The sequence below is a fragment of the Ammodytes marinus genome, assembly GCF_949987685.1.
Source record: "Ammodytes marinus genome assembly, chromosome: 14".
Lineage (NCBI taxonomy): Eukaryota > Metazoa > Chordata > Actinopteri > Uranoscopiformes > Ammodytidae > Ammodytes > Ammodytes marinus.
In genome coordinates this window covers 7,930,611-7,947,530 of record NC_137218.1, presented here as the reverse complement: position 1 = coordinate 7,947,530, position 16,920 = coordinate 7,930,611, and the positions used below count along the sequence as shown (strand labels likewise).

The window sequence follows — 16,920 nt, the reverse complement described above, 5'->3', positions numbered from 1 at the left end:
GTATAAAAAAAAAAAAAAATACTGCCGAATCACTTTTGGTCTCTGGTTTGCATTTACGCTGTTTACCTTTACCGTTGAAGATTTTGTGTATACAATAAAGTAATGTTGTTTCTTCCAGTCATGTTACCTATTGGACAGGTAGTTTATACTTAGATAATTTAAAGTTCCCTTTTTACTACACTTAATTTGTAGTTGGAATTATGCAACAAAATCTGTTTCTGAATCAACTTGGAGTGAGAAATGATTCATACAGTTAGAGGATTATTATTTGTTTCAAATGCTTTTAATACTTATTTTAACACATTTTGAAAACATGTACCTGTATTCTGCCCTCACTATTTAGCGTTTGCAGATATATGCAATACACATTAAAGACGGGGTTATTCCAAAGACCCTGTCCAGCTGAAAACATAACACAACATAACTGAAAAGTTTACTTTCCGCTGACTCCCAGGTCATTCCTATTGTGCCCTGAGGAATAACAGAAAACAAAACTCCAGCAAATTCCTTCTGCCAGCCCTACAAAAACACACACGTGCACAAAAACCTAAAAAAAAAACTTCATTGGATGATTTTTACTCCCTGTGACCCCTTACATCGATCGGAGCAAAACTGTCTTTTTGCACCGACACAAACCACTGCTGTTTGAATCCCATCTCTCTTGCCCTCTCCTCCCTGTGCGCCTCCTGGGGCTCAATACTGCACTGGTGTGGAGAGGAGGAGCTCTTCAGCCATAAAAAAGGTAAAGAGGCCATTATCAGGCACCTCGGGGAGGCATCGCAACCAAATGACCTGGAACACTTTTAAAGCAAAGTCTCAGCTGACTTCCTGCAGACAAGCTGCTGTTGAACCAATCCGTCACCAGTATCACCACCAGGGGCAGACGGTGTGAAATGTGGTGTGTGTGGCTGGATGATCTCTGTGTGTTTAAAGATGAGAGTGTGCCTGTTCAAGCAGAGGGCAGAACAGAAGTATGTATTGGTTGGTAAGAGTAACAAAAAAAAAAGTTGTTTTTCAATTTATTTGTGTTTTAGTTGCTGCTTCTGCCACAAAGAAATATATTTTAATGGTTTAGTGTGACCAAGCTCGTTGAAGTTAAGTTTTTTGTGCAGCGATTTGCGAATAAAAGCAAATATCACTAGGATTTTTGTATTTGTATTTCAGACTTCAAACTTTGTAATATTCAAGTTAAATTTTTTTTATGCCCAATAAAACAATACACACTTTGAAAGCGAATGAACCCCAGGACACATGATCAGAGGCACAGTTGTTTGGTGTAAAATATGCTGAATCTAACAGCAGTGCTATTTGAGCCTTTGTGTGCTAATTGAATTTTAGTTTCATGTTTTACATTCTTTCCTTTTCTTTTGACCTGCCAGGGTGCAACCAATTAGTCGACAGCTGAAAGCGTGCTGTGATGAACCAAAAAATTCAAAATCTCCATTTTTGTTTGATTTCGCAAAAGAACAAGGTTTTTATGCACCCAAAACACCAAAGTTGCTCATGGTTTTAATCTCCAAAGGAATATAATTATCAGTGTTAAACTAACATACTGGCACAAACAGTTTTCGCTTGCTCACATTGGTGATGCAAGCCTCTCCGCAAAGAACTTTGGGGAGAAAATGTCAGTACAAGTTAACACAATGTCTGCACAATGACTGCTTAGCAAGAGTAACATCGAGCTAGGTGTATTGACAGGTTCATTAGATCACCCCTAACCACAGCTAGCATAGTTGCATGATACTATTGAGCGATAGCAGATCACTGATGCACACAGTGTGGACAAAAATGTTACCACCACTAGTTGGCAGAGCAAGCCAGATTATTTGACTGGGTGAATGTATTCTTCAAGAGAACTTCCATGTGTAATAGTCCATGCTGGGTATGCCTTATGATATGAGTGGCTTCAGGAATCCACAGTGTGTGTGTGTGTGTGTGTGTGTGTGTGTGTGTGTGTGTGTGTGTGTGTGTTTGTGTGTGTGTGTATGTGTGCGTGTATATTTCTGAACCTACGTGTGTATGAGTGCATGTCTATTTCTGAACCTGTGTGTGTGTGGTCTGTGGGTGTCTAATGACCAAAACCACTCTGTAATTGCAGTGTCAGTGCCAAGGGGCGCCTGTGGCGAGAGAAAGAAAGAGAGAGAGAGAGAGACAGAGAGAGTGTGTGTGTGTCTGAAACAAAGGTTTGACAAATGGACATTTGCAACACTAATGGAGTGTGAGAACGTGATTCTAATTATATAAATTGACCATCAGGAGTTTCAACTGCCTCATTTGGGAGCACACAGTCATGAAAACCGCAAGAAGATGTGGAGTTGGGCGTGCCTTGGGACCGTTAACTGCGGTTTACTTTTAATGGGACCAACCTGAATCCAAGGGCACCTTCCTGAACACAGCCACGTCTGTCTCGTATCAGCAGCCTGCGTCTTAATGTATGAAACACTTTTTTGTGGGAAACTTTTTAAACGCTTTCTTGGCCCTAATCCCCCCCGCGCTGATTTGAACAGATCTGACATGACATGACTGCGGCAACCTTAGGTGGGGAATCCTTTTATCAGCGCAGCGGAGCGTGGTGAATGCGACGACTGATGTGTGTAACGAATCAGCGGATGGGGTGGAGGAACTTAGGAGCCGGGAGGAAAAGATGAAAGGAGGAGAGAAGCAGAATGAGGATGGTAAAGATGGTAAATAAGAGATTTTTTTTTCTTTTTTATAAGGAAAGTTAAAGAGATAAATAGGACACATGACGGAGGAGGAGGAAGGGAAGGGAAGGGACAGGAAGCAAAGGCGTTTAAAAGTAAAAATGAAATAAAAGTATATGGCCTACTTAAAGGTGGACTAAAGGTGGAGTGATTCTTGAGAATGCTTGTTGACAGAATCTCTTTTTTTATCCAAAATCGGTGAATATCTCCTCACTGTGAGCTGAACAAAAATCTGCTGTTTATACACAGGCTAGGCTCTGTAAACTGGAATGTTGTTTGTTGTAAACAATAACCAATTTTTTTTACATACCCTTTGTTTACATACCAGTTTACAGAGCCTATATGCTTTGTATTAAGACAAACAGATTTTCTCATATCAATTTCCCTGAATCTCTAACAGATTCTGGTGGACGGCCATGAACAATTGCCACACGCCAGTGAGCAGAATGCTGGTCCATGTTGGCTGAGGAAGCTAATTATTGCTTGGTTTCTTGTTCTGCTAATAATAATGTTGGACAGGAGAAATATTGAGTTGAGATGAAGCCTCAAAAGCCAGTATGGCCGGGACGACAAGAAAAGTTAACTTCTCAACTTGCCAGTAAACACAACAGGAGTTTTTTCTTGTGTGTGTGAAAAGCATGTTTGAAGTAACAGGAGTGCATTCTAAACCAACAAAATTAGCTTATTTTCTAGACAACAGTGTTTCACCTCATTGTGCTTCACCACTTTCTGATAATGGATGCTTTTAAATAATATAAGCTATGTTTTACATTTTAAAAACTGGTGATGCCAATTAGCCAATATTTACAAATATGATTTTATAACTGTTCTGTAAACAAAAAAGGCCAGACAGATTTTATTTTCCGAGGACCCATTGAGACTGGTCTCCGTATAGGAAAAGTACAGGCGTTACCTTTAAACAATAAGGATGGCTGTGTTCTTTTCAAATGGCCAAGAGAGTGAGTCATGACGGTGTGATAGTGAGCCAGCAGGCACAATACCAGCACCCTTAAACTGAAGGAGCTAAATGGAATTTAGACATTGCTCATTTTTATTACTTTACATCTCTGCTTTTACTACTCTGACATGTTAATATGTCTCCCCTGAAGAAAAAGCCCATCAGTGACAAGCTTTAGTGACAGACTAAGTGTAAAAGAAATGTAATGGATGAGTGCCTTATTTTGGAGTGAGACCTACGTTTTAAACAGCACAATATGAAAAAACTCCCACCTGTTTTTACGGAATGATTGATGAGAACTTATTTTTTCCCCCAAAAATATTTTCAAGATATATATTTTTTTTTCTGGCTGATTAAATGGCAGTGATTACATTTTTGGCAGTTTTAAAGCGGCTCTTTCGAGGCTATTTCTGCTTTATTGCAATTTGGGTCACATTTTTATAGCAATGGATGTTATTTATATCCAGTTATGATAGCAGTATTCATCAGAGTAATAACAGAGAGCTGGGAACATGTTGACACCACTACAATGAAGTCCAACGTGACAAGAAATACAATCAGTCAGACGATGAGTAGGCCAGCAGCCAGAAGGTTTAACCGGATGATCTAAACGGATGATGTCTAAGTGTGAATTTGTAATGCCTGTGTTATAATAGTAATAATTTGAATTTATATAGCGCCTTTCAAGGTACCCAAGGTCGCTTCACAAAAAAAAAGGGGGGAAGTACAGTGATTGTGTACACAGGGGGGTGGGGGCGGGTTAGAGGTCATAGGCCTCTGAGAAGAGGTGTGCCTTCAGGAGCTTCTTGAAGGACTCCACTGAAGTGGCACAGCGGATATGGAGGGGGAGCAGATTCCACAGAGTGGGGGCAGACGCACAAAAGGCCCTGTCCCCAAAGGTCTTGAGTCTGGTGCGGGGAGTTGCCAGCTGGTCCTTAGCAGAGGACCTGAGGGACCGCAGGGGGGTGTAAGGATGGAGGAGGTCAGAGAGGTAACGGGGGGCCAGAGCATGCAGGGACTTGTAGGTGAGTAGGAGGATTTTAAACTTGATCCGGGACTTAACTGGTAACCAGTGGAGCTGCATCAGGGTGGGGGTGATGTGTGTTGCGTTATGTTATGTATTTTTTTTCTTAACTCGAAACAATGAGATGCTGCATTTCAAGGGGCTATCCTTCAAATAATTCAAATGAACTTGTAAAAAGGTACCAAGGTTATTATCTCCCCGAAAACTATGAAAAAACAAGGCCCACGTGGTGATTAACCAGAAGTAGCATCTCTTGATTTGATGCTATCCTTGTCCTTCAAACAAGACAAAATACGTAATCATTTGCAATGTTGTTTGACACACCTCTCCGTCTTTGGACTCCAGCCGCAGCTCGTTCCTGCAGATGGCGTGGATGTCCCCGGCCTCGGCCAGGATCTGGATCCCTTTAGGAGCCTCCATCAGCAGGGAGCGAGTGGGAGACTCCAGCCTGGGGAAGACACACAGGCAGAATTACACTGTTAGTGATACACGTTTCTTCTTAAAGGAATACTTCACCCATATGGAACCAGCATTCTATCATTATAAAATCACTATTATAATATAATAAATGAGGTTTTTCTTTCCTCAGACTTCCCTCAGTCTTCCCTTGGCCTAGCTGTCCTGTTAATCCTGACCCTTACTGTGATGTCACAAGAAGGAAAATGCACGGTTAGACAGTGAGACCATAAAACACTCTTTCTGCCTTTTCTCAGGCTAGGATGATCCGATTTCAATTTTCTTTGCACATTTATACTACATAGGATCTCCGAGTTCAATACACCTTCATATTCCAAATGGTGAAGTAGGTCTTTAATGTTCTGATAAGGTAAGAAAGCTACTTTTCCAAAACAACAGATAGAAAGCAATATAATACATGTGTTGAAGCTGTTTACAGCCACAGTCATTTTTTTTCTTTGTTATGATCCTAAATAGAAAATTGGATTTTTTTTATTCTTATTTCAATCGTCGCACAGTCTAATTAGAATTTAACAAGATCCTCTAAACAAAAGTCACGATTGCAGAGCAGCCTGTTTATCAGACTGTTTTAGCAATCTTTCATCTTGACACTGTGTTGCAGGGATTTTTTATCACTTTTGCAAATAACAATATAAACACTCTTCTGGTAATGAGAACCACCTCAGTTTCATTATAATGGAATGGTGTGTTTAGGTTTATGAGTAGACAGTTATGAAAAGTATCGGGCATAGATACATGGTTATTATCAGGTTCTGTTATCTCTCTCTCTGATAAATGATCACCTCAAGAGTTATACCTGCAATTTTTGTAATTTGATTGAGGCAATTTACAATGAGCAGTGCATTGTGGGATTACTGAGGGCTGCATTAGCCTGGTCTCAAACTTCTGAATCGCTTTCCACATCTCAGAATTGTTCTGCGTTTCGAATATGTCTGGTGTTGTGCCCATTTCACCAAGCAGCTATTAGGTACAATGCTTGGTCATGAAATGTTAAGTTGACAGATAATCAGGTCTTGGGAAGGATATGTCATGCTCTATTAATCGATTTGAAAAAATATATAAAAAAAATCATTATTTGAAATGGGGCAGTTTGATTTTGTTTCTAATCCAGTGTCAATACATGATAAATAATGGAACACATATTTACACAGATTCGCACAAATGACTCTTGTGAGGACCCTTATTGACATAACCCATTCCCTCGCCCCTGAATATAATATTGACTTTAATATATCTAACCATCGTTTTAAAAACAAGTCTTAACTCTTACACAACCCTTTTAAGGAGCTTGGGTATGGGAAATGTTTTTTGGTTAAATTACCTAGGGTTAGTCAGCATTTGTTTTGGCCTGAGTTCTCAGTGAATGCTTCATTTTATTGTCACAATTTTGCCTTTTGAATCTATCATTTATTTTACTTTGATTGCATTTCCGTGTGCAGACTTCGGTTTGTGGAGAGGAGAGGATAAGAACTTTTAACTGTCATGTTGCACTACCAGCTCCCAACAATGGCCCAGGTATTAAACTAAATTTAGACCTCACAAAGATAGACATACATTACTAAAATACACACACACACACACACACACACACACACACACACACACACACACACACACACACACACACACACACACACACACACACACACACACACACACACACACACACACACACACACACACACACACACACACACACACACACACACACACACACACACACACACACACACACACGTAGAAGCATACATAAACTTAAAGGACCACTATGACTGTAGTGTAAATTGAGTGTGACACTTGAACAATGCAGCCCACCTTCATTCTGTGGCTGCTTACGCATTTTTGTATGAAGATTAAATGTCAGCCCACTCTTCACATCTTGACAAAACTATATAATAAAATAAAAACACTCAAGTCGATCTTTACAGGAAGCAGCATAGGTGTCACAATGCTTCAGTAGATTCAGACCTGCAGAGAAGGTATCTGTAGACTCTGTGTCTCCCTGTCACAACAGTGATTATGGATAATATACGTGATCTTTTCTCCACAGGCAAGCTTTCTATTCATACCACACACACCCTGTATTCAGCTAAAGGATTGTGGGCGTTTGTTTTGAGCTAAAAGCAGCTGTCAAAGGGTTTGGCTTACAGTAGACACACACTTACAGCATATGACACCCATCAGCAGCACTATTGTCTTGGGTCTGAGTAGGTGCGCATATGTATTTGTGTCAAATCCTCATGTATCACCACACTAGGTTGAAGATCTAACAATGCCATGTTATTGTCGGTTTGATTAATTTCTAGTGTGTTTTTGAGAAATACAATCTTTGTCAGTTTGGCTTGGGGGATGGTTTAAAATACTACGATACCCATGATTCTTAGCTGATGTTACTTAAAAAAGTCAGAAGTTAAAAAAGAAAGTGAGGTGTACTATACAAGCAGAAAAAGAAGGAACCCAGCACTTGTCAAATGTATTGTTACAGCTGTTCATATAAACTGTATTGATCTTATTTTACATTGAATTATTTTCTGGTATTTTTATTTAAAAGCAAATTTGTAAAATGTATGAAAAATATAGAAGGAAAACTGGCGGTTTATTTGAAATATAGCATAACGCTAGCAGAATCAAACTGTACACTTGCACTTTCAGCATTGTCAAGACAATTTAAAATAAGCACTCAACGAAGATTGATTGATTTGCAACAGATCTTCAAGCATCTTGCCTTCTCACTCTGTGTTACAGTTTCTCTGTTTTCACCTGCGTCAACAGGGCTGACACAGTCTATTAGTATTCCCGCTAACCGATGCCACCAGACGGCACATACAAAGAGATTAGAGCCAACACAATTTAAAAGCATTGTATCTGCACATTAAGTGAACATGGACGAGACTTTAATCTTGGGCTTTGAAAAACAAGAGAGTCAAATATTGATCCCATGGAGGTCGTGATGAGAATACTGACAAGCTCCAGACCTCAGAAAACAGTTACATTCCTACGCTGAGTAGAAGAGGATGGTGGAATATAGTGGCGGATGTTTTTTCAGACTTCTGACCTCCTCATCAACTTTGGTGGCCTTATGTGGCCATGAGAACCTCACAAATACTCATTCAATAGACTTGGGAGGGAGCAATCCACATGATTAAGGTGTTCAAGAAGGTTTTATGGCCTAGTCACAAAAGCTTTACAATAGCAAAATATATATAAAAAAAATACAGATAGCAGTATCAAATGAGCGTAGTACATCTTTTGTGTCAGTTTGAACTTTGGTATTACAAGCCTGGAGATCAATAGCATGTTGTCTTGATAGTGTAAGACCTTTGAAGGAATCGCGAGCTAAAGAGTTCACAAAAAAGCTATTGCAGCTTACTGTACTTTTAATGGTAAGAAATAGATGTAACCTTAATACATGGAGAATTCCAGCTAATAAGTTTACATAATTCAAGTCAACAAGCTGTGGAAAGCTAGTGAGCTCACAGCGTTTTTTTGTCCGTTTTCAAAGAAAACTCGAAGTGGAATGAAATGATATACAATCACAGAATGCCAGCGGGGAGAAAACAGCACATTACAGAGACAATAGACAATGCTCAGGTATTTTTTCCCCCATTACCTTACATTCTAACTGTCTAATATAAGCAGTTTCTCATATTTCACCTATGCAACTTTCACGTAAAGCTGATTATATTCTAAATGAATCAAACATTCACGCGATAAAGTAATCCAACCCATAACTGACTGATCAAGGCTGTCATAAATTCATGTGGTTCCAATGTCTGTGCACCTGTTTTAATATTACTTGTCTGCGCTTTCTGGTTTTTTATTATTCAGTGTTGTCACCTATAACTTTGATGGCTGCCACAACCTCATTTCCGCACAGCAATCAATAAAGTCCCATCGTGTTCTCCTCCCTGTTTTCTATTCCACTTTAGTAGTTAATCTTCTCCTTATCCTTTGTCTCTCTCTTCTTGGCGGCGTTTCATATCTTCAACTGGTATCAAAGGTTAATAACTTTTCATGCTTCCTCCTCATATCGCCCGCCTACAGATAGCCACGGAAATGATTGCAGATTTTTTGAGATGACCGAAATTGCAAACCTGCACAGTCAGTCTGAAACCTGTGGGCAGCTCTCACACACACACTCTCCTTTCGCTCTAGACGGGACTCCTTTGTCCTTGGTGAAGACGCACGCTTTAAATTATATCCGCCACCCTTTCTCGTGTGGCTTGAACACGGTGGTTGGAACAGCTTGGTGTTATAAATACATGAGCTACAGTGAGTTGAAATGGGCTGCCGTCGTGCCACGCAGCAAATTATAGGTTAAATGGCAATCTTGGCCGATTCGAGTGCAGCTCATTGCTTCGCGGGGCTTTGTGAGCAGCCGGGGAAGATGAACCAAACACTCCGATGGGGAGCATACCATCCTCTAAATTACTGAGATCAGTGTGAGCTGAATGTGTAGGGGGTGAGGAGGGTGAAAAAGACAGGAGCAGCTGTGACAATAATGAGGACAGAAAGCAATGGTGAGAGTAAAGAGATGATAGAAAGGGTGCATGGAAATGTTACCTTAACTCGCTCCCTATTTTTTTCTTCTTTTTTTTCTAGATCTGATAACGCTCGGAGGTGCAGACGGTGCAGGCCACCTTAACGGTCACATATTATGCTATTTCCTTCAAAACTGTTATTCTGGTTCCTTCCAGAAACTGTTTACATTGCGTAGTGCCCAAACAACCTTTTATATCAATCATAGCACCATTGCTGAATTTCATTGTTTCAGCCTTTGTCTGAAACGATGACATCTTCCAAAATGCCCAGTCTTCTCTGATTGGCCATGAATATAACAGCCAGTTTGAATCAAACTGCCAGTTAGATTCGGGGGTATCTGGTGGTGTGCTTATCACATAGTGCTAAGTTAGGTTGGTAATGAGGGGGTGCCTCTCTCTTTAAGACGTCATAAGGTGAGATAAATCTGACTGGGGTTCTTGAACACAGGATTTCAGAAAGGTGGAGATCGAGAAAAAGAGAGAGGGTTGTTATTTCTCAAACGTTGGTCACACGAGAGACCAACAATAATGTTGAAACCCCATGAAAAAGTGCATTTTGCACCATACAGTAGGTCGTGATCTCTTTGGTAATAATGCAAAGTATTCTGCTCATTGTTTTTCATTGACAATGGGTTGGTTTGCTTGGGTTGGCCTGGATCCCTATATGTGTTGTTGCAGCATTGTTTTGTGGTTAAGCTCTTCTATGGGCCACTGCAGTCTAAATGTTTGCACGGAGAAACTAGAGTGAGTTTGAGAGAAAAGGCAAAGACAGGAGATCAGAAGTAGGGCTGGTAAACGACAGGTGAGGTTAGGACAGGGATAACAGCATCTCAAGGCTATTGAAGAGAGATGAAGACAGTGGCAGGGTAAGGTTGAGGAGGGGATATGAGAAGAGAGTCTAAGTGAGAGTTACTGGATTGTGTGAGAGCAGAAGAGATTGTAGAAGACAAGAGAGCTGAGTATGACAAGGACAGGGATAGAAGGGGATAAAGAGAAGAAAAAAAAAAGCTTAAACCACTGTTCTCTGAATCTCTATGCAGACCACAGTGGTCAGGTTGGGGTTTTTTGCAGGGTAACAGCTTCCTCTTAAATGATTGGACATGTGTTTTTTGCAGCACTGTCTTTGATGCAGCTGCTGGGACAGTAAACGTGGGAGTCAGAGGAGACTTGTTAACCATCTCATGACATTCCATCCAATAGTTGTCAAAGAAACCAACTGCCGAACCCAGACTCCTAGCATGGCAAAAACGTAAAAAAGGCAGGATACTATCACTGAACTCATAAGTTCAAGACACAATCTTCACTCAAGAAATCGTAAACTTGCATGTTTTTTTCTTGTATTTTCAAGCATTTCGCACGGAAGATAAAGTGTGCTGAATTGTGATGGCGCTATGATAAACTGTTGAATCATGGACAGTTTCAAATTCTACAGTTCCAGAACAAATCAGCATCGGCTGGAGAAGAGTGTGAGAACTTCTAGAATATACATTCTTATATTTTTGAAAGATTGAGTTACTTAACAGGTTTACTGAACTTGCTACTACTCATAGAAGTTATAACACAAGATTTATTGAAATTTCATAGAAGCACGTACAGCAATGTATTAGCATCTGACACATTGAAAACATAGCTATAAGATCAAAACAGTTTCTATAACTTCTTCAGCATGATTGTATGCTGTTTGGTAAAATAAACATGTTGTGACCATTTTGCACTGGTGTTGGATGAGATTGAATTCATATTAGCCCCCTGCTGCGCGTTTACGTCCGTTGATCTCGGCACCATAATGTTCCCATGTAGCGTGAAGATTGCAGACCAGGGGAAACTGTCCATACGGGAAGAGCCTTGGGACAAACTTGGGCCAGATTGAGTTTCTAATGTGAGTCCATCAAAAAAGTTTTCATGATGTAAAAACTTTTCGGCTTCTTAGCTCCTAGCAGGGAGTGAGCTACTTCACATCTCATTTCACCTTAAAGGAAAAAATAAACCTGACAATTCTTATCGCTGCTGTTTCCATGGCTTTTTTTTTTCTCTCTCGCCACATTCACTTTCCTTCTTATTGCCTCATATTTATTCCTGTTATCTGTGCTTTGAATGGGTCGGGGACATAAATCAAGGTGCGCTATAAAATTCACCCACGCTGCCATTTTACTTTCACAAAGGCGTTCGTCTGATGCAAGGGCACATCCTGTTGACAAGGCATTACCGCCCAGATGGATATGACGGTTTACAGTTTGGATAAGAAGCTGACAGCTCTGGGTATAGGGGATGTGTGTTGGGGGGGAGGGGGGTTAATATGATATACCAATATTAGGCCTTGAAGCCTTGAAGCCTTGATTGCTACCTGCCAAGGTGCTGGCAGAGATTAGAGTAAGATTAGATTTTAGCCATGGTCCAGCGAGCTTGCATCTTCCGTTTTTCTGACATAATTGGATAGTTTGTGCCATATTTCATTTTCAATTGGCTGCATGTCACCAAAGATGCGTAAACCTACGGGGAAGAGGGAAGGGGACAAACAACACCGCCGTACACTCCGACTGTCAAATTATACGGACATCACATGATGAGGGGCCTTTGAAAGCGTCGCTCAGAAGATGATCGGTGGACACTTATTTTTTAACTTTTTTTTATTATTTTGAAATAGTGATTTTGTGAAGGGAAAGCAGCAGTGATTGATGAATCCCGGCTCGTCTCGGTGCACACACCATGGAAATACTGTTATTAGATATTTGTCATCAAAGACCTTCGCTATCCGACCTCTAAGTCCCGTCACGCTCGTCTCGCTCGCATTTCTTCTCTGTCACATTAAGCTCTTTTTCTTCCCTTGTATTATCTCTCCCCTGTCTCTCTCTTTTTCTAATCTTTCACGTTTTCACCAACAAAAATGTGCTTTTCTCTTAGTTTTTGTCCTTTATTTTATCCTTTCGATATTGTTTGGTTTTGCCTTACTTTTGCACTTTTTAGAATGTATTCATTATATAACCTTTGTACTTACTGCACCGTGGGTTGGAGATAAACGTATTTTCGTACATACATTCCTCTGTATGTCTGGCAGATAATACAGAAATTGACAATAAAGTTGACTTGACTTCTATACTCTCTCCTTACAAGCTCTTACATTCTCGCTTGCTTCTTTTGTTTTTTGCCTCATTCGTTATAGTTCTTTGATCTTCACTCTTGTACTTTTGCCTAGATTTTTCTCTTCTTCTCTTTAAATTCAGAATAAAACAAATGTCCGTATGATTTGTAGATAGAAAGACTAATCAAAAAGGCAGAACTGCAACCAGAAAAAAAAACATTTAGTTCTGATTTCTACTTTAGCTAGGGCTTTGCTGGTTTAAGGATAAGGCTTCATGAACGCTGGTGTTTCAATTTTCGGTTGGAGTTGTTGTGACTCAGTCGTCCCTCCATCCCCATACCGATGGGCCTCTTTCCCTCTCTCTGCTCTGATCAACTGTCATCAAATCTGACAGCACGGCCGGGAGAGAGACGATAAACAAGACGTTTACACCAAGGAGACATCCTTGGCTGTCCACACAAAGTAGAACACACACACACACACACACACACACACACACACACACACACACACACACACACACACACACACACACACACACACACACACACACACACACACACACACACACACACACACACACACACACACACACACACACACACACACACACACACACACACACACACACACACACACACACACACACACACAGGCCTAACACGCACACAGCGGAGGGGGAACGAGGGAGGATGCAGCCACAAACAGTCAGTCAGAGTTGACTGATGCCTGTCAGGGAGCTGATAGCAATGGGACACCTGCCCACCTCAAAGTGATAGTCCATCCAACATTTTTGACTATCAAATTCTAAAGCTTAAAAAGGAGCCTTTAACTTCTAATTTCGTGACGAATAAAGGCTGTGGTAAGCATGGGTTTGTTTAGCCAATGAGAGGTAGAAGAACTGCAATAATATGTTCTTGTCTTATAAGTCGACATGCTACCAAACAGTTGTCTTTTTACAGCTATTTGCCTGTTTAGCTGCTTGATTTTCCTCTTTCTTTACCAGTTACTCTAAGATTATACTGTGTGGATGCATGATAGCTTTATCATACACATTACATGCACCAATGTGTGTGTTTCTGGCTGAGCTCACATATGTTTTTATTCACTTCACATACCCATCTATTTGTCGCATGCTCTTGATAAACGCCGACTCACCTTAGCTCTTTGAAGGGCTCGGCCCTGACGTGTGGCGTCTCAAGTGATTTGCTGAAGACGGCTCCTTCTGCCCCTGGAATCACAACATCACAACATCAGACACGAGGCACGCTGCCGTCAATTGAAACAACACGCCTCTCCTGTCCTGTCCGATCAATGGACATTATCTCTCAGACTCCAAAGATCTATACAGTCAACGTGCACGGCCTCACCTCACTGATAACATGGACTCACACACATTTGATAGGGGAAAATATATAATACGAGAAATAGTAGATGTAGGCCTATATTGTAATGAGGGTATTTTTAAACTTAACATGTTTATTCATCCTGAAGGCAAAGAATAGTGCATTTAAAGATTCTGGTACCAAAAAAAAAAAAAAAAAAAAAAACATAAACTCAAAATATGCTAAATTTAGTGTGCCAGACAGTCATTTTGCCGATTTTTCTAAAGACTGGATTTTAATCTTGCATTTTTATTCATGACCTCCTGAAGGCAGTGAGGGAAAATCTCAAATAGCAGTTCACAATAACAACATGACAATTTTCTGTGCCAGGATACAATGTGTTTAAAAAAATACCATCTATCCAGTACCATTTCTTTACTTATCAATCAACATTACAAGCAGGATAACAAGAGTTTTATGTACCAATTTGGAGTCTATCCACCCCAGAATTTGGACTAAAAAGTAGCTAAAATGCTATAATATATTCCGCACACAGATAAACATAATTGCATCATACAGCAAGTTTCTACAAAGCTTTAAGTGAATGTGAATCAAAGGCAGTCTTTAATGGATGTTGACTCTAAGAAACATGAGCCGTGCCTGATAAGATGAGCCTGAGATGTCTTCAAACTATGGAAATTGATTTAATTCAATTTAATTCATCAAAGAATAGTAAAAAAATAAAACAAATGCTCTGAAATACTTTAAAATATCCAGTTTGTGAGTTGCCAGAGGTATATATTTGTGATGAAGTACAGGCTTACAGCACTTGAAGAAGAAAAAAAGAGTTCTGATTGACTGCAGCATCATAACAGCAGTTCACCTGGAGTAAACTGAGGCATTCAGCTCCATCAAATCAACAGGTGCAGATCAATGGCCATGACTAAATGGCTTTCAAAGCATTTTGAGGCACCGCTGGGAATCAAAACACCTTTCACACTAAGACACACATTGAACTATTTTCTCCATTGAGTAAGCTAGATGAAAAAAAAAAAAAGTTCCAACCCTGTCAAATGCAATATGTATTGGCATTCAGCCCGTAATCCGGAGTGATCAGGTGTGTTTGTACAGGTGACGGCCCCCCCTCGTCTCAGTCAACATGTCCAACCTTTGACGTCTCCCAAATGGAACTGTCAAATTCTGCTTTACAAGAGCGGAATAAAATGATTTTCCAGTGACAGTGGAGTTTGATTGTTGAGCCTTCCATGTTGTTTGGAAAATGTTAAAGAACATAAAACGATATTTAATGACGGTATACGGTAGTACAGTGGTGGAGTTTTATGTGAAGATCAGCGTCCCTGTGTTACATTACAACAATGCAGCAATAGTTATTTATACAGTCATTAATTCTCCTCTTTTTTTAACCAACATAAATTGAACTCTTGTAGGAGTTTCGCTTATAGCAATAGGATAGAATTTAGTACCAAACGTTTTATACTTTCTGGTTAATCCTTTAAAATACACATCAACACTAAATAACGTGAAATATTTTTACCAGAAAATAATGCAATCAAAAGTTGCTGTTAGGGTAAGTGTCAACAAGTGCTATATTTTTCTGAATGTAAATCTTAAACATTATTTTAAACATAATCCTTTTCATCTGAGAGGCAAAACACAATTGAGGGCCTAAAAAAAAAAATCTCTATTTTCAGTTAGTCTGGCATTAAAGCTCTGGCAACATTTAAATAGCAGTCAGTTAAGAGCCAGGGTACAGAGAGGAGGATGTAAAGTGAAGTGGAAGCCTCAGTGCATGTCAGTGCCTCTTTCCTGCAGTAAAGTGAGTGAAGATAAAACAGAAGCCGCACATTAAAAAATCCCAGCGCTGTGTTGGAATAAAAAGAACAAAACGCTCTTTACTTTGCTTCCGGCTGTCACTCTGCCTTAACTCGCTAGTTTATAGGATAAAACCATTTTTATTTTATGCAAACCACTATTTTTATCACACATTTAGAAAGTTCAAACACACTGACGCACTTACCATAGTGAGCGGTGTGTGTGTGTGTGTGTGTGTGTGTGTGTGTGTGTGTGTAATAATTTGAATTCAAAACATTTTTAAAGTTTATTTTTAATGCAGAATTCTGTATTCTTCCATACAGAAACATCACATTCGCCTGTATATTTGTATGATTTTATGAACACAAAATAGTGCCCCTTGAATCCCAGCAAGCATTTCTAAGGAGGAGATTGCCCTCAGAGGAAATTTAAACTTTAAAATATCTATATCGGTATATCAGCCTAAGGAATCCAGAATCCGTCATGACTTTAGTTGTGTGTGAGACGTTGACGAAGGGTTTGAACACAAGATATTGAAACACACTAAAAATGACGCAGATTATTGACATTGTGACACTGCAGATGTTTATATGTTTTTGCCCATGCTGTCTTCATTTGTATTCACCAGAGCTTGAGGACTCCATATATGGGCCCCTCTGATCACCACAGGCTCCACACCAGTACGGAGCAGAGAGCAGCAATGCGTCACACAGCCTGACTGGTGCATGAACCAGCCAGGGAGGGTGAGAAAATAAATGATGCCATTAAAGATTGATGTGTCTGCGTAAGTAGCTGTGTGTCCATGTGTATATGTGAATGTGTGTTTATTATTGCGTATGTGTGTGTGTGTGTGTGTGTGTGTGTTTATGAGACAATAGTCAGATCAGGGGCAGATACCATCAGTTGTGGCCTGAAGTGTCTCTGTCTGCGGTGATGAAATACGGAGAGACAGAAGAAGCTCCCTCCGGGAATAATTTCAAT

The 16,920-nt window shown here is 40.1% G+C and overlaps 1 protein-coding gene across 1 annotated transcript in view; it reads right to left on the bottom strand.

The window, feature by feature from the left end:
* The window catches only part of sgcd (sarcoglycan, delta (dystrophin-associated glycoprotein)), a 108,975-nt gene that overhangs the window by 6,039 nt on the left and 86,016 nt on the right, over nt 1-16,920 (bottom strand). The window contains exons 6-7 of the mRNA XM_080041036.1: nt 13,940-14,012; nt 5,009-5,132 (exon numbers count right to left, since the gene is read on the bottom strand). Coding sequence (XP_079897162.1) covers nt 5,009-5,132; nt 13,940-14,012 — 197 coding nt within the window. The remainder of the gene's footprint in view (nt 1-5,008; nt 5,133-13,939; nt 14,013-16,920) is intronic.